The sequence below is a fragment of the Pteropus medius genome, unplaced genomic scaffold (genome assembly GCF_902729225.1).
Source record: "Pteropus medius unplaced genomic scaffold, Ma_sr-lr_union100, whole genome shotgun sequence".
Lineage (NCBI taxonomy): Eukaryota > Metazoa > Chordata > Mammalia > Chiroptera > Pteropodidae > Pteropus > Pteropus medius.
The window spans coordinates 10,097,315-10,118,642 of NW_024350927.1; the positions used below are offsets into that span (position 1 = coordinate 10,097,315).

Sequence of the window (21,328 nt, forward strand, 5' to 3'; positions counted from 1 at the left end):
ACAGACCACTGCCTCTGCGGAGAAGGCCGCAGAGGACCTTAGCTGGGGCTGTGTTAGTGGGGACAGTGAGTACTGGACAGTTTAAACTCAGGCTCAACACTTGCTTCTAAGTCGTAAACTAAGAAAACAACAGAGGTCTTGTCAGAAGAAAACGTAATAGCTTTTACTATAGTCGCCCACTCGTCAGCTGAACTGAAATTGCGAGCAGTAAGGAGTGACAGGCGGCAGCTACGTCACTTTCGGGGCCTATAATGAGTTCAGAAAGGGCTGGAAACCCTGGCCTGAGTGTTTAGTTATCTCCTATTGTATAAGTTATTCTGATCTGATGATACTGGTATTTAGCAAAGTACCTGTGTTCGGACCCGGTAAGTCCAGAGCAGTAAGCCTGCAGTGTAGACGGTGTGTGTGGGTGGGTCCGCCCAGGGGCTCTGCCACCAGCCGCCCTTCCTCTACCCCCTGCAGCTGGAGGCCCTGCCCTACGACGAGCGGCCTCTCCCTGCTGTCCACAAGCCGCCGGGGGTCGCAGCCCTGGAGCCAGAGAAGAGCGATGCGGTGGTCAGCGAGGCGCCCAGAGGGGGCGCTGCGGGCGAGCCGGAGCCGCTGACCGAGAAGGCCCTGAGGGAAGCCAGCGCGGCCGTGGACGTGCTGGGAGAGACGCTGGTAAAGGAAGCAGCATGTGTGTGGGAGGTGACGCGCGTGGTGCGTGGCTGAGTCCAGCCATCCTGTGGGTGGCGGCATCCATGGTGTCCTGTCCCCAGGGCCCCGCCCAGCCCTGTAGACTCCCTTTGGCCTCTCTGCGGAGTCACTCGTGTCACATGCAGCCGCCCCGCCTTCCGACTGTCTTCCATGTTCCCCGCTTCACCTCTTCCAGAGAACCCTGTCTTCTCGTGATGCACCCGAGTAGGACAGCTTCCGCTTTGCCATTTTGGCCCTTGAGTTGGGCCGGCTTGTCCGTCTTCCGGGAGGTCCAGGGGCCCGCAGACGTCTCCTCCCACCCATAGACGTCCCCTCCCGCCCAAGCTCCCAGAGAGCCAGTGTGTTCCCCTCCGCCTCCCCGCTGTCCACTTCCGCCTCCGTGCACAGTGACGGGGTAATGGGGCGCTGGCTGCAGCCTCCCGCTCTCGGCACCCCCCAGGTCTCCCCCTGCTGTGACAGAGGCGGGGAGAGCCCCAGGCTGTGTTGGTGACTCAGTTGACTTCCTTTTGTCCTTGTGGTCCAACTGAAAGGTCCCTCGATGATTACTGACCACGTGGAGCAGCAGAAACATAAGCTGGAACTTAAGGTCCCCTGAGTGCGTGTTCATCTCAGTGGGCGTCTCACCCCCCTGGGTGTTCACGGAGCTCAGCTCCCTTCTGTCCCGGGGCCCGGCGGATCCCCTGATTCCCAGCTTGAAAGTACCGCTCATGGTGGAGCTGGGGACACATTCTGTCTTCCAAACAGTCTTAACTTTCCCGTGTGAGAGACCGTATTCCTCTGAGTGCACACATCGGCCCCGCGGAGCTCCCGCTGTCAGGAACGGAGGCGCAGTGCGGGGTGGCGGGGTGTCACGGTGTTGCGGGCCCGCCCGCGCTGAGCACGGGGCCGGCTGTGGCAGGTCGCAGGGGCCTACTCCAGGACGTGGTCGCACCGGGAGGCCGCCCTGCTCGCCTTGCACAAGCGGCTGATGGAGGCGCCTGTGGGGACCCCGAAGGAAGACCTGCGGGGCCTGCTGCGGGCGGCCGTCTTCCTCATCCGACGCGCCATCAGAGACATCGTGACCCCGGTGAGCCCCGTCCCATGTCCCGGCACGTGCAGTGGGATGCCCCGATGTTCCCCAGGAGGTCACGGCAGCCCGAGAGGCCGCCCGGTCGTGGCATCGCTGTCTGCCAGCCCAGCGGTGTCGCTGGGGATTAAGGCTCCGGAAAGGCAACCACAAAGAGCCTGTGTGCCGCCCCTCATCGTCCCCCTCCCGGTCTCGAACACGCCTTGTCTGTGCTCCAGCGCCAGCGATCACAGAGGCTAGTGCAGTGCGACTCCTAAGCGAGCAGTTCACGTTCGTTTCTCATGAAACAAGGAACTTGAGAGTTCCCACTGAGTTTCCCCGACCTGCACGGGTCTTGAGAATGAACATCGCAGTGACATCCCTGCCCGTGGTCCCCCCCGGAGCTCGTGCAGCTGAGCAGGGCCGCTAGATCGCGGGCAGTGCCAAGTGCAGTGACACCACGCACTGAGAGCATAGCGCTGTGTTTAGAAACCAGTTTTCAGTTTCCCGTTTCCGGCCCCGCAGACAGCGTGTAACTCTCAGTTGGACGGTCCTGTTTATTACTAGTGGTGAGTCTCGTGTTTACCGTGAGCGGGATTCAATTAGAGTAGCTCATCTGCTTTCATCACCTTTTTCTTAGGTCTTTCAGGCTTCTTTAAAGTTGTTGAAAATGGTGATCACACAATATATTCCTAAACACAAACTGGGCAAGCTCGAGACAATGCACTGCGTGGAAAGAACGATCCCCGTGTTGCTCACCAGAACGGGAGACTCTTCTGCTCGTCTCCGGGTTGTGGCTTCAAATTTTATTCAGGTATGAGAGTCGCCGTGAGACCTGAACCTGTCGGTAACGAGCAGGTCCTGCAGAGGTCCGCCCTTGTTCAGGCGCATGCCAGGGTCCCGCCTGGGCCCCGAGTGCGACGGCTCATCCTTCGGGCGTCGTTCCTGTACTTGTGCTCCAGAAGGTCAGTTTTGTCTGAGACGTAAACATTGACTAAAAGGTAGAATTGGGTTTTTCTAGTGTTTCTCTGATTCAACACATGCTATTAATTTTTGAAATAATAGAATTACGTGGAAAACTAAATCAGAATAGAAAATCAGAACTAAAAGAAATCAGCGTAACCGTCTTGGTGTGAATGTTTTCTTTCATCGGACGAGCGGGCGTCCGCCGGGCCGGGGTGTGGCGGTGCTGGGCGCAGTGTGTCGCTCTTGCACCAGCAGTGTGAGGAGGTGTCGTGCTGCTTTTAAAGTAGCTAATGAATTCATCTAGCCTGGGAGGTCTCATAAGGCCCATGTTTGGGCTTCAGAAAACCCGCCATTTCCTTACAATGTTACATAAAATGTCATGAGTGTCACACCTTTCCTGAAAGGGATTCCAAAGCTTTCAGAATTTCTCGAAGGGGTCACTTCGCCAGGAAGACTCATTGCTCCCGTTCCGTGTCATAAACGAGTTTTCAGGGAAAATGAGTCAGTAACACCAGTAAGGTGAAAACCAGCCGCCCTCTAGTTCTACGATACACTCTTTGTTAACGTAGCTTGGAACCGGGGGGAGATGTCATCTTTCAAAAGGTGTTGAAAATGAAAACATTTTCATTTCGTTGTTTTTAAGCCGAGTTGATTTCTGAGTAGTTTGCAAGGGCTGCGATCTCCTCTCTCTTTGAGATGGTCGTAGTGGGAGATCACAGGGTTAATACTGTGGCCGGCACCAGCAAGCCAGTGGGCTGCCTTTGAATTCACACGGCTGTCATTTAGGGAGCTGCCTGCTTGTACTTCCACGACGAGTGCTCACCTTCTTTCTCTCGTGTTTGTAGTCACTCATAGGCCCAAACGTAAGTGAATCGTGCTGGTAAATGAGGTGTTTATTTAGGGAGTGAGACCTGCAGACCTGTGAAAGACAGATGTCTTTCTGTGTTGAACTTTCATGCTTCAGTGCTTTGTCCTTTCTGTCTCAGACTAACTCAGTGATCGTCATGCATCATTGTACGTGTCGGATCTTTTTCAAACCCGGGCTGTGGAGAGGTGTGTGTTTGGAGATGTGAACTATGGGACGAACTTATGTTTTCCATCTGAGCCCACGAATGATCTCGTCGACTGCAGCATCGCCCACGTTTCGCTCTGAGCTGGCATTTAATCAACGCTAAAGCGATGCCCCAAAAGCAGTTCCTTGAGAGTTTCAGAAAATAGAAAACGTTTTTCCTGAGGTCGAGAAATTCTGAGAAGAGGAACCCTAAGTTTTCAATCATGTTTTCTCTAAAGCTTTCGTTAATCTCTGGGTGATGATGGTTTTATTCCTCACGTTTCAGGTTTTTGTCTTTCCTCATTATTTTATCTTCAGTAGAAAGGTGACCTCGCTGATCAGTAATTTTACTACCATTTGTCACTGTCATTTTTTTAAATTACTTTATTAATTGAGGAAACGTTATTTTTTTCTTGCCCGGTTTTTCCTTCAGCGTTTACCTTGAGGATTATACTAAATTGCCTCTAGCATTTTCCCATAAAAATTAATGAGTTATGTTGGTTTTTACAGGAGATGGCCTTGTTTAAGGAAGTTAAGTCTCTCCAAATGATTCCCTCTTACTTGGTCCAGCCATTAAAAGCGAACGCTCCCATTCACCTGGCCACAAGTCGGATGGAGCTCCTGGCCCGGCTGCTGAAAGACCTGGGCACCGAGGGCTCGGGCTTCACTGTGGATGACGTGATGAAGGTAAGCGCATTGCACACGGCACGCCTTGTGCGATGCTCCACCGGGCCTCAGAACTTGAGATGGTGCCTGGAGAGGTGTCGCCACAGTGTTTGTCGAGTGAATGAATGAGGGGCTGCAGGGAAGCCACATTGCCCCACCCAACGAAGGAGCGCACGTGAGGCCTCCGGCGGTCTGCGGTTCCCTGAGCTGGTACGCGACGCGGACAGACCCTCGTCCGTGCCGGTCAGACAGTATACAGACCGCACACCCCTAAGAGGTACCCGCCGTGTGCGGGAGTATCAGGTGTATTTTTTGTGCGTTGGACAACCTGACGAGAACACGGAAGTTACAGGAGAGAGACTTCCTGCCAGCAAGATGTGCCCTCAGGATTTGAGATGCGCGGCGGACGGCGTGGGCACGGTCAGGTTCTTGGCCAGCCGTGCGTGTGGAACGCGCTCGCCGTGTGGCCGGCCCCCCCACGCGTCAGGTGTCGTGTGCGTTCCTGTGGGGGTCGGCCTGGGCGGCGTGGCGTGACGTAAACGTCACCTGTCTCCTCTGTGGATTGCACACACCCGTGGACCTGATGTCGTCGGTCTGCAGGGACCGCGTACGGGCTGCTTCATCTGTGAGCTGTGCGCATAGCAGTGCGCGTTGGCATGCCGCCCGGGCTCCAGAGCCCGCAGGCTGCGGCCCAGGCCCCTGCCCACACTTCTCCACGTGCCGCTGCACACCGGGGCGCAGCGGGCTTTCTCACCCGCACCTCAGCACCTGGCGCGGGAGGCTCAAGCCCCGGCCCCGGCCTCAGCCCCCTGCACGTCTGACTCGTCCTCGTGCGCAACGTCTCCCGTGGGTGCCAGGACGCGCGCTCCCGGTGTCCAGGCCAAGCCCCCGGCCCCCCCACCTGCTCCCACTCCCACGGTCCCATTTTAAATGACAGCGGCAGTCCCCGTCCGTTGACGTGCTTTCCTTCGGTGCAGACAGGCCTTGGAGTCGGCTTTGCCCCCTTCCTCTGTCCCAAACCTCCATCAGCAGATGCTGTGGGCGCTCCCTTCGGGTGCGTCCAGACCCTGGCCTGTCACACTCCACTAACCACGGGCTCCAGCCACTATCCCCCTTACCCAGATCACGTCACAGACACCTCATGGACGCCCCATGGCCGCCCTTGCCCCCGCCCCTGCCTGCAGGCTCGCCGTCCTTGTCCCCACCACAGAAACGTGAAGCCTGCCACGTGGTCACGGCTTTGTGTGGCAGCGCCCGCTGCAGAGTACAACTTAGAGTGTGTTAGGTAAGCTGTGCCGCGCAGCTGGCCCCGAAATTCCTGTCGTGTGACACAGTGACCGCTTCCTGCGGCCCCTGTCTCAGTCCAGCGTCACCGTGCAGTGCGCTTCCAGGACAGAAGCATTCTGCTCCATGCAGGTGTTCAGGGACTCCGTTTCCTCCGAGTGTGATGTTATCGGTTTTCACACGTGATCTCTGAGGTCACTAAGTAAACAAGGTGACTAGGGGATTGTGAGTGGAGGTTTGCTCCAGCCAAGCCTGCCCCACCCCCGTTGCCATTGACCAAGGGGGTCCCATCCTAGTTCTGGGGCCTGGGAGGAGGCCGTGTGCCGACGTGGGTCAGGAGGCCAGTGTCCTGTGTGTGCGGCCACGTCGGCCTGTGGAGATGCTGACGGTGTGGGTCCAGACAGAGGAGGAGGGACGAGTAAAGAAGGAACTGGGCCGGGGCAGGGTCCTTGAGTAGCCACGGGGACAGGGCTTGGCACACACCCTGAAGGGCAGCTCTGAGCAGGGCGGGGACCTGCCAGCCCCCTGGCGGGCGGTGTCAGCTCAGAGCCGAGAACAGGTGAGGAGGCCTGAGAGGTGAGAAGGAAGCACGTGCAGACGTCTGAGGGGTGACGCTGCAGGCCGGTCAGCTGTGCAGTGCCAAGGTCGCCGTGGCCGGTGGGCGAGCCCAGGGTGAGAGCCCAGCATGAAGCAGGCCGCTGCCACAGCCCGCTCCGCCTGGGGACACAGGACGGGCCCGGGTGTTGAGGGCGCGCGTGGCTGCACGTCGACTTTGTGATGGACCATACCGTCCAGGCTGGACACAGGGCAGTGGAGACCTGAGCGAAGGGACACATGGGAGAAGACTGTGGGGTAGGGAGGGAGGACTAGGGTCCCAGGGGTTTGAGTGGTCGGGGGACAGGAACACAATGTGAGCCGGAGAGGTAGGAGGTGACAATGGCGGGGGCTTCCTTCTGGTCAGTGCTTCCAGAGGTGCCGGCGGCCGCGAATGCCAAGGTCAGGTGGGGGCCGCGGGGAGTGAAGAAGTCCAGGAGTGCAGGACCAGCGCCCACAGGACAGTCGGGAGGTGTCCTCAGTCTGGGCCGTGGTAAATGTGTGGTGCCGTGGCCGTGTGACAGTGCCGTAGAGCTTCGGGGGAGTGGAGTGGAGCGTGGCGGATGAATGTTCAGGTCATGCAGATGCGATGCTGGGCAGGAGCAAAGAAAGTTCCAGATCAATGAGCTCCGTGCGCCGTTCGCAGCATCAAAAAGCTGTGCGCACACTCACGAACGTGTGCCCTTCGTGGAGAGGAGCATGCCGGCTCCGGCAGGGCCACGCCTCCAAGGGGGCCGAGAAGACTGTGGGCCCCGGGACCTGGGCAGGGGACACGGACAAGGGGACACGATGGGCGGAGTGTTACTGCTAAAAACCAATGAGGTCCCAAACAAACGTGGCAAACGATAACGCGGGTTCATCGGGATGGTGGATCCCTGACGTTTATTATAATTCGTCTTCTCTGTGTTTGCAACGTTCCATAGCAATGTGAAGCTACGGAAGGGTGTAATCTAAGAACTGCTTGTTAGTACGTACGTGCAAGGAAGCAAAACACGCTGCGTACCTGGCACGAGCTCACCTGTGCGTGTAGGGTAATCGGAGTGAGGAAAACTATCTTAGTAGCTGGCATTCTGTGGACGTTCTCTATTTTCCAAATGTCGGTAACGTGTCTGTGTTTCTTTGATGCTGGCAAAAACAAACTTCCCTGTTTTAAGAGCCGAGACGACCAGGAAGCTCTCCCCACTCTGTTTTCAGTTCGCGGTGGGCGCCCTGGAGCACAGAGTGTACGAGGTCCGGGAGACGGCGGTCCGCGTGATCCTGGACATGTACGAGCAGCACCGGGCTCCTGTGCTGGACTACCTGCCCCCAGACGACTGCGCTGCACGCAGGAACGTGCTCTACAAAACGCTCTTCGAGGGCTTCGCCAAAATAGAGGGCAGGCCCACAGACGCCGAAGTGAGGGTGAGTTAGCGTCTGAAATCACGACCTCGGCCTGCGTCGCAGACGCGGCTTGACACGCGGATGAACGGACAGGTCGTTCGAGGAGCGGCGTGTCTTACGCTGCTGTCCCTGGGCTCAGACCCCGGCGCTGTCCCTTTTGCCTGTGTGACTCAGCGTCCTCGTCTGTAAACAGGGATGATGACGGCGTGAGGACGTTTTCAGCTTTGTCTGTCAGTAAACGTTTGTTAAATTAATCTGGTGGTTTACTTTTAACCCTAGTTACGTGATCTGTCTCCATGAGTGTCATGGTGTTTAGAAAACACAATTGATGTACCATAATTTGTTTCCCAATTTCTAAGACTATCCTGAAAAGCTATTCTAATAGATAATTTTCGTGCCAGGCACAGAAAAAAGCGGCTACAGAGGAAGCAGAAAAAAGAAAGAAAGAAGAAATTAAAGTTTTGCAAGGGCAGTTGGCAGCGCTGACAGAAACGCAGGCGGGAGTCGTGGTGGGCAAGGTGAGCCGGCTCCCCCGCGCTGCGCTCTGGGTCGGAGCTCATGAGGTTTGTTCCACCATATGGCTGTGGCACTAGCCTTCCTCTGCGTGGCACTAGCCCCCCTCTGCGTGGCACAGGCGGACGGGCGTCGCGGCACTAGCCCTCCTCTGCGTGGCACAGGCGTCTTTGTTGTTCGTTGCTTTTCAGTCTGGGGCACTTGAAGGGCGCCCTCGTCAGCCAGTTTGCATGCTCCTTATATTGGGGAGAGCAGACAGGCTGTGGGGGCCGCTTCCTCCCGCAGCCCCCACCTCTGTCAGAGGCGGTGGGAAAAATAAGCCTGAAGGTGGAGCTCTGATTCCCACGCGTCAGAAAGGAAGGCTGCAGGCAATTGGTCCACATGGAGAAGCCCTCAGCCCGGGCCTGCGGGGGGCCCCACAATGGCATCAGGCCGCGTTGCACGGAGCAGACCCATGCTCCTTCTCAGCCGCCGGCTCCTGGGATTTCAGTTTTGTGCCCCGACTTCATGACCCAGTGCCTTTAAGCTGAGAGAAACTTCCTTTTAGAGAAAGAAGGGAGAGGGAGCGGGGCATTGCTCAGGGACGAGTGGGTCCCCGAGGCCCCGCCCAGCCCGCACGGCCTACCCGCAGGCCTGCTGTCGGGAGGGTGGTCACGCCCAGTGTTCTTACCACTTCCTCGCTGAAAAGGGTAAATGAGTGAGAAGGAAAACATGGCTGGATGTGTGTTAACATGCCTGTGACAAAGCCACAGGAAGGCTTCAGCTCGGTGCTGGAGGGTCAGAGGCAGCCGTCCAGGAATGGGAGGGCCGCGGGGTCCGGGGCTGGGCGGCCGAGCCTGGTGGCCTCGCAGCCTCGTGGCGTGTTAGCTCTCGGGCATCTTCGAACTCGCGGTCACCGCCGCAGGTCAGCAGGTGTTACTTATCGTCCCCGATGTCGTGCAGAGGAAGAAAAGAGCTTAGGAAACAGTGACTTACTCAAGGTCATGGACTGGTCAGTGCTCAGGCCGGGATGGTCCCTTCCTCCCTCCTTGCCTGAATGACCCTCCTGCAGCCCGGCCTCACGGAGGTCTGTGGTGATGGCACGTGGGTCATCGCCCTCACCCCTCCTGGGGGTCCTCGGCCGGCGCCTCATCGTTCATCCAGCGTGGAGCCCCTGCCGCGTGCCAGCGGCGACCTGGCTCTGGGACTGTCGGGGACTGCAGCAGGCAGCGCTCAGGGCCCGTGCTCGTGGGCCAACGCTCCAGGAGGAAAGAGGAAGCGGCAGCGCAGACACAGGCGTGGCGGGTGCGGGCGTGCAGGAAGGGGCTGGACGCCGGCCCGCTGTCCTAAGACGGTCAGGGAAGGCATCCGGCCTGGGAGCGAGGAACCTGTTCTGTTTTTCCATTGTAGTAAACTATGCGTAACACAGAATTTACCATTTTAACCGTTTGAAGTGTACAGTTCCGTGCCGTTAAGTACGTCCGTGCTGTTGCAACCATCAGGACCATCCACACCCAAAACCTGAGACGACAACATTTTTAACATTTCCGATTACTCCTGAGTTTTAGGAAAAAACGGATTTAAAAATTACTAATAATTTTTCTAAGCTGTTCAAAGCATAGATAAAGCAAAATTTTAGACTAAAATTTTACTTTTGGCATTTTATATTGTCTACTGCAAAACATGCAAATTCCTTTTACATTAATAGGAATTTTCGTGATGCCTAGAATCCAGTTACTTAAGTTTGCTCTCTGTACTCCATAGGCGTATAAATCTAGTGAGCCGTTCGTAAGTTTAACACTCACCCATGAGGTGTACAAATCTAGTGAACGCTGCTCGTGAGTTTAATATTCACCCATGAGGTCTTTCCCAGTTGTGAGACTGTGTTCTAGGATGCATTTTCCACTTTCAGTGGTTGGGTTTGAGAGAAATTAGTCACTGTCACGTGAAATGTGATTTTTACAGGTGCAGCAGACAGCGCCCGTGTGTGTGACGACCACTTATGTGTTGTGTATAGGGGCCCAGCTGTCCCGCCCTCCTGCACGGCCCAAAGCCCTGGAGCCCTGGCCCCGGCCGGGCTGCCTGCCCCCTGGGCAGCGTGGGCCAAATGCAGGCCTGGCGTCTGCGGAGATGACCGTGGCGTTTAGCAGGCCGGGTGGCCGGGAGAAGGCTCGGGAAAGCTTTTGCCAGTTTCAGGGTAGAGAGCGGGGGGCTGCGGCGGGAAGGCCGGGCCCAGAGCCTGCTGCGGGCCACACGTGCCTCCACGTGCCCCGTGTCCCACCGGCTGCCACAGCAGCACAGGCCGTAACCACGGGTGAAAGTGCCGCCAGCAGCTCACCCCTCCTGTCCAGTCCACTGAGACCCATCTGTGTCACCAGCTCAGCAGAGCACAGGGAGGGAAGGAGTAAGGCTGAGGCCCTTCGGACAGGTCACCGCCTGTGCTGCGGGGTCCACCCCGGCCTGAACCGCTCGTCGGTCATCAGCGTACTGTGTGCCGGGCACTGTTGGGGGTACTGGGGATGCGGACAGGAACGCCCTTGCGGCCCTCCAGCTCTCACAGTGGGGACAGTGGACAAGACACACTGGAGAAATGGCTGAGAACCGCGAGTGCGAGGGCCGTGTGTCGAGGGACAGCAGGCAGCCGGGCGGCCGGGGCACAGGGAACCACTTGGACGTGGGAGACACATTGGGACAATGACCTAGAAGGCCGTAGGGGGCTGGTCCGGCGTGGCTGAGCATGGCTCTGAGATCTGCCTGGAGACGCTGCGTGAGCAGCAGGGCCGGGCTGACGGCAGGCGCCTGGGGCCACCGCGCCAAGGCCGTGCCAGGCCGGGGACTGGCGGGGCACGTTGCAGTGGGTACAGGCGGCTGCAGGGGACAGGCTGAGTCCCGGGAAGGCACAGCCAGGGAAGCTGGGGAAACACACGTGGGGCGCCCTGGAGCCGGGCTAAGAAGGGGTGAAGGGCTGCCGAGCCCACAGGAGGTGAGGGTGGACACTGCTGATGGGTGAGCCACTTGGAGGAGGTGGTGGCCGTGACGGAGAGCGGTCTCGGATTGCATAGCAGCGGGGAGGGAAGGACGTGGTGGGGGGAGCTGCAGACCGAGTGTTGACGACTCAGTCCTGTTGTGCGTTGATAGAAATTCTGGAACGAAACCTAAGAATAGGTAGACCCACTTGTCACTGATCCTTCTGGTTTTTTGTCTTAGGACAAAGGAAGCCAGGCCATGAAAGCAGAGAAGCCAGGTACGTGAGCCGCGGTCGAGAGGCCGCGTGGGGGCCGCTGCCGTCCATTTGGCCGCCGCCTGTCCGCCCACTGCGTCCCGGCGCATTTCGGGCGGCATGTAAACACTCCCGCCTGCATTAACTTGCATATTTTTAACTGCGTTTCGCATACTGGTTACTAATTTTTAAAAAGCTGGTTACTAAATCTTTGAAAATAGGTTCCGCACCCGTTATTTAAACTGCGTCCCCTTTCATTTTTCCAGATGCTCAGAGGCGGGAAGCGGCCCCACCTAAGGCTCCAGAAGTCCCGGACGATCACTGTCTGGACAAGTGAGTAAAGCGGTCATCACCCTCGGCGTGGCGGTCAGGGACCAAGCACGCGTGAACGCTGTGCAGCGAGCCCCTCCTCCTAGCTCACGGCCATGGGGACCAATCGGTTCTTCGGCAGGTTTTAAAACTGGGGGGCTGCTCCCCAAACCAACCGGCATTAATGCTGGGTGGTCAAGGCGCCCCTCCTTCTCTGCGCCCCAGTGGAGGTTAGCAGCCCACTTGTCCAAGTGCTGGGCCCGCCACAAAACACTGCAGCAGCCGAGCCTCGTCCCTGTGGGGAGCCGAGGCAAATCACCGGGGAACCCAGGGAAAGACTCAAAGCGCCCTTTCTGCTCCATCATCCTGACGAAGTCAGAGTTTATCCTGCACGCGGCTGCGGGAAGCCGCCTCTGTGGTGCTTCAGCACGGGCCACGGGCGCCATCCGGCCTTCTGCGGCCCCTCCCAGGGCCAGCCAGGCCACCAGCGAGGAGAGGGAGAGTCACATGGGTGTGACGGGTGTGACGTCTGAGCTAGGCCTGAGCCTGCACCCCGCTATCTCTGTTCTGTTTCAGTTTGTGCATTTTTTGCGGGGAACGGAGCGACTCCTTCACAGACGAAGGCCTGGACCTCCACTACTGGAGGCACTGCCTCATGCTGACGCGGTGCGACCACTGCAGACAGGTCAGGCTGGGCGCGGGGCTTGGTGCTCTCAGGCAGGGGAGAAGGTGCAGAAGAGTCGCGGGGGTGCTGTCCCCCGTGCTGCTGTGGGGTGCTGCCTCCTCCTTGAAGGGTCACACACTTAGAAATGCTCGAGCGTCAGAGTCACAGTTCGGTCCTCATCACAAAATGAGCACTCCCGAGCAGCCCCACCTGGGCAGCCCTCGGAGCCCACCCCACCCCCCAGGTCACCCTGTCCTGCCCGCTGCCCCCACGGCTCCCTCTCCGCGCGCTGCGTGTCGGCGGAGCCAGGCAGCTCGGGCTTCTCGCGTGTTGGGTCTCCACGCGCCCACCCGTTCTCCCGCGTTCGGGGTGCAGACTGTGTGGGTGACGTTGCTGCGGAGGGTCCTGCGCACGTGCTCTGGCGCACGAGTGCGTGTGACACGCCTCTGGCCGCGCCCGTGACCAGCTGCAGAGCCAGGCGGGCAGCGCTCCGTGTCCTGGTGATGGGTGGCACTGCCCCCCTCCTCCTGTGAAGCCCTCTCGTCTCCTGCCCGTTTCTAAGCTGCCGCCAAACTTTTTACTGATCCGCACTCGCTCTTTGCACACCTGGCTGCGAGTGCTCGGCCGGTCACGTGCGTTGCGCCGCCTTCCCGCTCTCTGTCCGGCCGCTCGTCGTCTCGAGTGCCCGTCAGTCACGGGAGCCTTGCCCTCAGCGCTGCCCGCCCGTCAGCCTCTTCACGGGTGGCGCCCCCTGCGTCCCGCCTACGTCTTCCGCTGTCCCGAAGTCCGGTCTCTGAAGCAGTGGACCTTTGGTAAAGAAGGACAACTGCGAGGGAAATGAACTTGGAGCCCCCTCAGGGCTCTCCAGCACGAGTGGCCACCAGTGCGGGGTCACATGCAGACCCCCGACCCCCACGCAGGCGGCTGCATCTGTGGCGGGGGGCACGCGTCCGTGGCGTGAGGTTTGGGGTGCGCATAGGTCATTCCCGCCCAAGGCGCCACGACGGCGAGAGCAGCACGAGCCCCTGCGATCCTGTTCCCGCGCACGTCCTCAGAGGTGGCGGGAGCCAGGATCTGAACCCCAAGGCGACACGTGACCCCTGAGGCGTTCGGCCCCCTAACGCAAGCGTCACGCTGCACTTCCCCCCAGCCCCACCCTTAGCAACGGCCTTTGCACACTACTAAGGTGACGTGGCCCGACGGCCACGGGGTCTTCAGCGCCACGACTAAACGGCCGCAGGAGCTCTGCGGGGTGGGCGCCAGCGATGACGTGTGCGCTGACTGCCACGCGCAGGGTGCTGTGCGACGGGACGGGGACGAGCTCGCAGGGCAGGCGCCCGGGGCGGGACGCGCACCGCTGTCCCCAGCTCCGTGCCGTGCTCTGTGTTTCGGGTCCAGGTGGTTGAGATAGCCAGCCTGACGGAGCACCTGCTGACAGAATGCGACAGAAAGGACGGGTTCGGACAGTGTTTCCGCTGCAGCGAGGCCGTGTTAAAAGACGAGCTGCCCAGTCACGTGAGAGCGAAAGACTGCAGCCGTGAGTGCCCGCGGGGGCGCCCAGTGCCTGTCCTGGTGTCCTCCCAGTGCCCCAGGTCTTGGGTGTCCCCCAGGGCCCCTGGTCCCGAGCGCTCCCGGCTGTGGGACGGGCAGGGCCGGCGTCCGCAGGCATCAGGGCTCCACCCTGTGTCCCTGCCCCGTGCTAAGGTTTCACAGGACTCACTAACTAAACCTCACTGACTTGAAACCGTTTCAGCTGCCAAACCAGAGAAGCTGGCAAACCGCTGTCCTTTGTGCCACGAGAACTTCGCACCTGGAGAGGAGGTGAGGGACCCGAGCGGGGTGGGCCGGGGTCATGTGCCAGCGCTGCCTGCACGGTCACTCCATCACCACGCGTCCACGTGCGGGCCTCCTGAAGCTTCCGCCCGTGTGTCTGTGGGAGGCTCCACTCTTGGGGACACGAGCGCGAAGCAGGTCCATTTTCTTCCAGGCTTCGCTTTTATTGACGCGTTGGGACCCTAGCTGGTGTCTTGGCCAGATCTGTGACCTTCTGGTCTCTTTTGAGTGATGAAACTAAGCCCCATCCGGTTTGGACACTCCAAACTGTCCCCTCTCCCTTGTTGGCTTGGTGTGGGAGGGGCCACGTCTCCCTCCCGTGATGGGGCTCGGGACAGGGACCAGAGAGCATCAGGAGCTCTGTGCTGGTTGCTCCGGCTAATGTGACAGCAGGAGCTGCCCTCACGTGCCAGGCGGCCGGCACGGAGCCTCAGGGCCCCGCCAGGACCCCGCTGTAGTGACCTGCTTCTGGTTCAGCCACTGCTTTAATCGCCTTAGCCACTGCCACCCACCGTCCGACCACTGCTGCTGGGCTTCTGTCCCAGCCCTGCAGATGAGGTGCCAGCGAGATGGCTCGACGCCAGCGTGCCTTCCACGTTCTCCGACCACTGAACACTCACAGACTGGAGGGCGCAGATCGCCCCCAGCCGCTCTCAGACCCTTCACGCCCCGTCCTGCTCCACTGAGGAGCCGCTGGTCCAGGGTTTGCCACAGTCTGCTTGCGGACTGACTGTCCCCTGCGCGCGGGGCTGCAGGCCCAGTCGGGTGCAGGTGTCACCTGGTCAGTTCTCTTTGCGGACACGGTGGGTTCTCCCGTAAGGAAGCGCGTGCCAGGGTTACTTTAGCAACTGCTGACTCTGGCCAGACCCCGACCTCCGGGGACCGCGAGGTCCAGACACCCTGGTTCTGCTGCTGCTCCACGCATCAGCTGGCCTGTCGCTCGAGGCAGGAGCTTCCACTCTGCTCCTTGGCTGCCCTGGCTGGACCTGGTCCTGGGATGGCCGGAGAAAGTCTCATTCTCCCCCTTGTTTGCCGGTTTTCAAAGCTGCAGTCTGGGTCACTGCCCTTTGTTTTGTTTTGTTTGAGCGTCGTCATGGGGTCATCGTGAGCTGGCACCATCTGGGGTCACCACACTGCGTGATGCACCAACTGTCCCACCTCTAGCCAGGGAGCCTCTTCCCACGGCCCCGAAGGGACTCGGAGTCCCTGGCGCCCTGGGAGGCCCCACGCCGGGGCAGCCCCTTCTGCGAGGGGCCCCGCCCCCTCCCCAGGAGCTGGCACTTCAAGGCCACCGTCAGGTGTCGCAGATGCCGCTCGCTCCCAGGTCAGCCGGTCCGAGGCCCCTCGGCAGACGGAGCAGGCGAAGGTCGCGATGAACACCTCGTCGGTTCGCACTCGCAGTGTGGTTCCTATTCCCGGCTGCGTGACTTTTCTGTCACCTCTCCTGTCTCACGTCTGTGTCACCTCCCTCCCCTGCCAGGACCCGCTTCTCAAGCCCCTGGAGATGTCCCCGGCAGGCTCGGGCGGGGCCGGCACAGCCGGCCGTGGAGCGATGCTGGAGGGCACTTTAATGCCGTTCCCAGCTCTCTTGTCTCTGCCGTGTGTTACACTGGTGACTGTTTTCCGGTTACTGCCAGCAACTGTGAACACACTTTGGTTTGGTTTATTTTATACTCGGTTTTAGGAGATTTTTTTAAAAATTAAGTTCTGTAATTAGGTAAAACATGTCATTGGCTGCCAAGTCTGTGAACTGAGGCTGATTCAGAGGAGGCCAGAGAGGGCCGCTGGCCCTGCCTCTGCCCGCGTCCCCCCAGCTCGGAGGACAGATTTTTCACGGTTTCCTTTTTTTGCAGAAGCAGCTCTCGCATGCACAGGCCTGTCTCACGCTCCGTTTTTAGCACCTGGGAGCCTCTGTGTTTCTGGGATTGCTACCTTTACAGGCGCCGTCTCCCACACGCCCCAGTCCCCGTTCCGTGGGGACTGACTGTGTCTCTGAGCTGTGCAGACATTAGCTAGTAGCCCCCCTTCTTTCTCCTTAACTTCTTGTCCCCCCATCTGATTTGAGGTGAGAGCCTCTTAGCACGGCGACGAGGCCAACAGGCTTGTGCCGCTTCTCACCTGCTTTGCCCGTGTTCTAGTCACCTGTGCTGGTCACAGACCACCACGTGCTTAGCGGCTTAAACGCCCACTTGGTGCCTCGCGGTGTCTGTGGGTCGGAGTCCAGACACGACCCAGCCAGGCCCTCTGCTCCGGTCCTCGTAGGTGGCACAGTGGCGGGCCACGCGCTCACCTGTGTGCTCGGAGCCAAAACACCCTCTTCCGAGCTCAGTCCAGGTGCTGGCAGGCGGTCTTCTCTGTCGTCGTAGGGCTGAGGTCCGTGTATTCTTGCTGGCTGTCCACCAGGGGCCTCTGTCAACTCCTGGGGGCCACCACGGTCCCCACCCGGGTACTCCCCAAACTGCTGCACACCTGCGCATTCTTAAGTGACAACAGCCCTAGCTTGCCGTGCCCAGAGGTGACAAGCACCAAGGGGCTCCGTGTGCGCATAGGGAGGTGATGCCGGCATCCGCCCCCCCGGCCCCGGGGGACCTGTGCCGAGCGCCGGAGGCCAAGCAGGCGCCCGCACGTGTGGGAGAGTGCGCTGTGCCTGCCGCCTGCCTTGTCCTGACCGCGCCTGTCTCGCGGCTGCGCCAGCGCCGAGGCCCGGCCCGGCCGACACACCGCCTGCTCCTCTCCTTGCAGGCCTGGAGAGCCCACCTGATGGGCCCCGCGGGCTGCGCCATGAACCTGCGGAGGACACACGTGCTGCGCAGGGCGCCCGCTCCCACGCCCGGTGAGCACGGCGGCCCCTCCCGCTCCTCATCCACCCAGCAGAGGCACGCCCCCCTGGGGCTCCCCGCCCCGCCCCTGTGTCCTTGATCAACGCGCAGGCCAGTCACGTCCCCACCGTCCCGTGGCAGCAGACTTGGCGAACCTGCCTGAGGCTCTGCGGTGGCATTCACTGGGTTACCAGACCACGCCTCTGGGCGTCCAGGGCGCACGCCTGGCCCTTGGTAGCAGCTGTGTCGCCAGCCCCGAGGGTTCGGAACAGGCAGTTACGGGACCGACCGGGAATGACGCCCCGGCCTGGTTCATAAATTGTAATGTAACTGGTTGGTGTCAGATGTAGAACACCTTACAAGACCATGGTCGTTTTCACCAGAAGATTGTTCCTGACCAGAAGACCTGGGGTGTGCCCCCCACTTTCAGGTGTGGGGAGCTGAGTGGGGAGCGTGGGGACAAGCACAGTGAACGGCCTGTGCCGGGCCCCGTGCAGGGAGCTGCACACGCTGGCCTGTCGCCATGCCCCCAAGCCTCACCGAGGCTTCCCGCTCGGACTGGCGCCTTGGTCCCTGGTGACGCGGTGCCTGTGTCTGCGTGTCTTGCTCCCTCCGCAGGTAGAAGCCCAGCCGTGACCAAGTCCGGGACCTCGGCAAAGGTCGGGAGCAAGATTCCCACCCCGAGGGGCGGCCTAAGCAAAATCTCCAGCAGGACGTACACCAAGCGATGACACGCCGACCTCCGTCTCCTCCGTCGCCACACGGGACTGAGCGGGCGTCCCGAGTGGGACCCTCTTCTCCTGGAAGCCACCCTTGGGTGCGGTGAGCCCCCGCCCCTGCCATCCCTGGCTCCTGGCCGCGTGTGGGACTGACCAAAGAACCCGCGTCGGGACCGCCCTCCCCGTGGCTTCGAGCTGGCAGGTCGCAGACTTGCTCTGCCTCGGCCCGAGGGGGACCCGCCATGCTGCTGGCGGGGGTCTGGAGCCGCTGCCATCCGCCCGTCGGGCGCTGGGGTGGGGGGGCAGTGTCAGCGGGCGCCCTCTCTTCTCTGGTGCCTGGAGGATTTCCGCAAACTGTCGCTCTGAACCTTGGCGGGCTTCGTCCTCTGGGCACCTGGCTGGACAGGAGGGCGAGCAAGCACCATGTCGCCTGTGCCTTCCCCCAGGCAGGGTCTGCAGAACCTGCGTTTCCCACTATTCCAAGAAATAAAGGTTAAAAAACAGCAGTTTCTGAGAACTGTCCCCCTCCAGCGCTCACGTCACCTGGCTGCAGCCCGCCCTGCCCTCTGAAAACCGTGTTGGGATTGGAACTGTAGGGTCACTTTTCTCAAACACTTCACGTGACACTTAAAACCAAAACAGCGACACCAGACCTGGGAGCCCGTCTCCCACCCGTGGGTGGCTTGACATCCTTCACACCCAGGTCCCGTGGGGACAGCCAGTGCCTGTCTGCAATCTGCCCGAAGCACCCTGCATCCTGTGCCACACCTGTGCTCCCAGGGCTCCCATCACTAGCACCCCAAGGGAGCCGGCCCCGCCCTCCCCGTCCCTGCCGCTCCCCCCAGCACTAGACGGGCTTCAGAATGCCAGCCAGCAGGGCGTGGAGCTGACGACATGTGTGCTACCTAATTAGCGTAAAAAATTTTTAACTCCCACCACGTCAAACAATGAAATACATGAACAACTAACAGCTACTGGAGTGGTACGTCCCCCGGCTTTATTAGTCACCCGAATCTGCACTAATCAGCCTCCTGTTGGGTTAACGAATACCTTCCTGCTGGTCCACTGAGCAGCCGAGTGACCCTTAACCCTGTCTGCACCCTGCCAAGAAGCAAGGCGCGGGAGAGACGAGCTGTAAGGCTCACTAGACAGCGCCGAGTACAGAGGCCAAGATAATTCTAAAACAGCCCTTTCCGCCTTCAAAAAGATGTTGGCTGTTTTTTTGTTTTTTAATTTACTAATTATAGTTGGTGTGCAACATTGTACTGGTCATATCAGCTTCAGGTGCACAATATAACGATTTGGCATCTTTATACCTTACAGTGTGATCGCCCCGCTAATTATAGTGCTCACCTGTCACCGGCAAACATCGCGACGCCATCGACTGTTCTCGCCCTTCACCCCTCCCGCCACTCCTGGGCACTATTTTCTAATCCGTTTCCGAAGTGCAGATGATGCACTTCTTAAAACAGAACCACCATGAGAAGTTAACTAACCAAGAAATTATTCTTTTTTCCAAAACTTGTAAGAAATGTACATGCAGTGTTTCCTAAATACTGTAATTTAAAAAAGATATTTGTAAAACTAACTCTTAGTAGCTGACAGCGTTGGCTGCATTTAGAACAGGTTAGTCCTGCTGGTTCCGGAAGAATCGCACATTATGTGGCAGTGATCAGTGGCTGTTAGAAACTTAACAGAGTGATTTGCCATTAAAGAACCAAGAATAAAGGATAAAAACAGAAAAGCACCTGTCAGCCCCTTTGGCCATTCGTCAGTAAATATCTACATTTGCAACAGTAACTAATCATTGAATTTTCATTCATGAATATGTTGTATTTAACATTATTTTATTTTCAAATGTCAAAATATTCTATCAATCTAATTTAAAAAAATGTATCTATAAATGTGGCATTAGAATATAAATGTAAATACTTTTAATGAAAATCTGCAACTTTTTAATGTTTTAACATATTTTCCATTGTCTTTCAGGTACCAGAATAAGTAATATATTTTTGTCGTTTCAGAACTTAATTCACCCTGAGTAAATTAACATAATAAAATGATCGCTAAATGTTTGTCACTTTTATTCTGAGATCATAATCCGAAAGCAATGTGTAGGCTACATCCACCTTTGTAAACATGCAGGTGGGGCTGGGCGACACCGCGGACAGAGGGGCAGTGAATTCTAAGTTCCCAAGAGAGTTCGGGTCCCGAAATAAGTTATTTGTCAAAATGGATTTACTGCTGAAGGAGCTAAGAGATTTTAATCTACATACAAATTAGAGAAAATTATTGCCCAACTTTATCTTGTGGAATAAAATCAGAATGTTCTGTAAATGCTCTGATATTAAATGCTCAAGGATTCTAGCTCAGTCTCTTCGTGTGTTTTTCCCCACTGAAAGAGGGTCTTTTTACCAGCGGCAAGGCTATTTTGCATTTCAAATAAATAAAAATGTAGCATTTTCTGTCGATATGTGGTTTTAAGCTTCAATAATTTTATAGTTTTCTTTTGTTATAATGTAGCCTTCTTCCTTTATACAAAGGTATTAATTTGAAACATTATCAGCCTAAACCGCGGCAGCGGCATGTGCAGGGGGGTGGGGGGAAGGGCTGGGCCTTCGGAACAGAAGACAGGGCAGTGCTGCCGCAGGGGCCAGGGCAGCTTGCAGGCACACCTGACTCAAGGACAGATGGCGATGGAGCCGAACACTTCCCATCGCCAGTGATGTCACCATCACGACGTCTTAGCGCGACGCGTTCCTCACGTGCGCGTGCTGCTGGTGTAAACAAACTTACTGTGCCCCGGTCAGGTAAAAGGCCAACACACGCCACGATGTCCAGTCCGAAACGCTTCGTGCCAATAAACAACTATGTCACACGTCACTGGTTTGTATATTTACCATACTATACTTTTTATTTTAGAATGGACTTTTTCTGCTTATAAAAAGTTTGCCGTGAACAGTACCGGCAGCCTCATCCTTCTCGTGTCTACCGTGTCACGTGGTGGCGTCACGTTCTCTTGTGCTTGGTTTAATCTCGTGTTCTGAATGCAGTGTAGCCTCGTGCACAGTGCATATACTCTCCGGGAGTGTCCCGCCGAGGCCGTCAGGGACGCCCCACCCACTCACTGGCCCCCAGGGCCGCCTCCAGTCCTGCCAGCTGCATTCACGGTAAGTGCCGGTACCCGACCGCCGTTTTCATCTTTTATGCAGAGATGAATCCACAGGCACGTTATACACGACGTGCAAAGACCAGGAAACTAACCTGTGGAGTCGGACGTCAAGACAGTGAAGCCCCTGGGACACGAGGGGGCTTTGGGGGCCTGATAATCACCTGTTTCCTGTTTGGGGGGACGCTTACGCGATGTGTTCAGTGTGGGCAAAATTCACTTACGACTTTTCTGGGTGAACAAAGTACTTCAAAGTTCAGAAATTTCAAAACAAAACAGCCGAAAACCCTGCTGGGGTGAGGACTTAGTGAAGATGGGTGCTGAGGGCAGGGACAGGCGCCCTGAGCAGCTCCTCCAAGACCAGTTGGTCCCAAGCGGCCTCTCCGCCCTGCCTAGCCAGTGGACACACCGGGGGACTTGC

The 21,328-nt window shown here is 58.1% G+C and overlaps 1 protein-coding gene across 12 annotated transcripts in view; it reads left to right on the forward strand.

Moving 5' to 3' along the window:
- CEP104 (centrosomal protein 104) overlaps nucleotides 1–20,105 on the forward strand; it is a 35,602-nt gene extending 15,497 nt beyond the window's left edge. For 10 of the 12 annotated variants that reach the window (XM_039842381.1, XM_039842373.1, XM_039842372.1 and 7 more), the window contains 13 exons: nucleotides 463–660; nucleotides 1,595–1,762; nucleotides 2,382–2,555; nucleotides 4,269–4,445; nucleotides 7,497–7,703; nucleotides 8,084–8,200; nucleotides 11,382–11,418; nucleotides 11,661–11,727; nucleotides 12,280–12,388; nucleotides 13,766–13,904; nucleotides 14,121–14,188; nucleotides 16,943–17,033; nucleotides 17,638–20,105. In XM_039842381.1, coding sequence (XP_039698315.1) covers nucleotides 463–660; nucleotides 1,595–1,762; nucleotides 2,382–2,555; nucleotides 4,269–4,445; nucleotides 7,497–7,703; nucleotides 8,084–8,200; nucleotides 11,382–11,418; nucleotides 11,661–11,727; nucleotides 12,280–12,388; nucleotides 13,766–13,904; nucleotides 14,121–14,188; nucleotides 16,943–17,033; nucleotides 17,638–17,750 — 1,665 coding nt within the window. In that variant the 3' untranslated portion in view covers nucleotides 17,751–20,105. The remainder of the gene's footprint in view (nucleotides 1–462; nucleotides 661–1,594; nucleotides 1,763–2,381; nucleotides 2,556–4,268; nucleotides 4,446–7,496; nucleotides 7,704–8,083; nucleotides 8,201–11,381; nucleotides 11,419–11,660; nucleotides 11,728–12,279; nucleotides 12,389–13,765; nucleotides 13,905–14,120; nucleotides 14,189–16,942; nucleotides 17,034–17,637) is intronic. The other 2 variants (XR_005648561.1, XM_039842382.1) reach the window with 2 other exon arrangements.
- The last annotated feature ends 1,223 nt before the right edge of the window (nucleotides 20,106–21,328 follow it).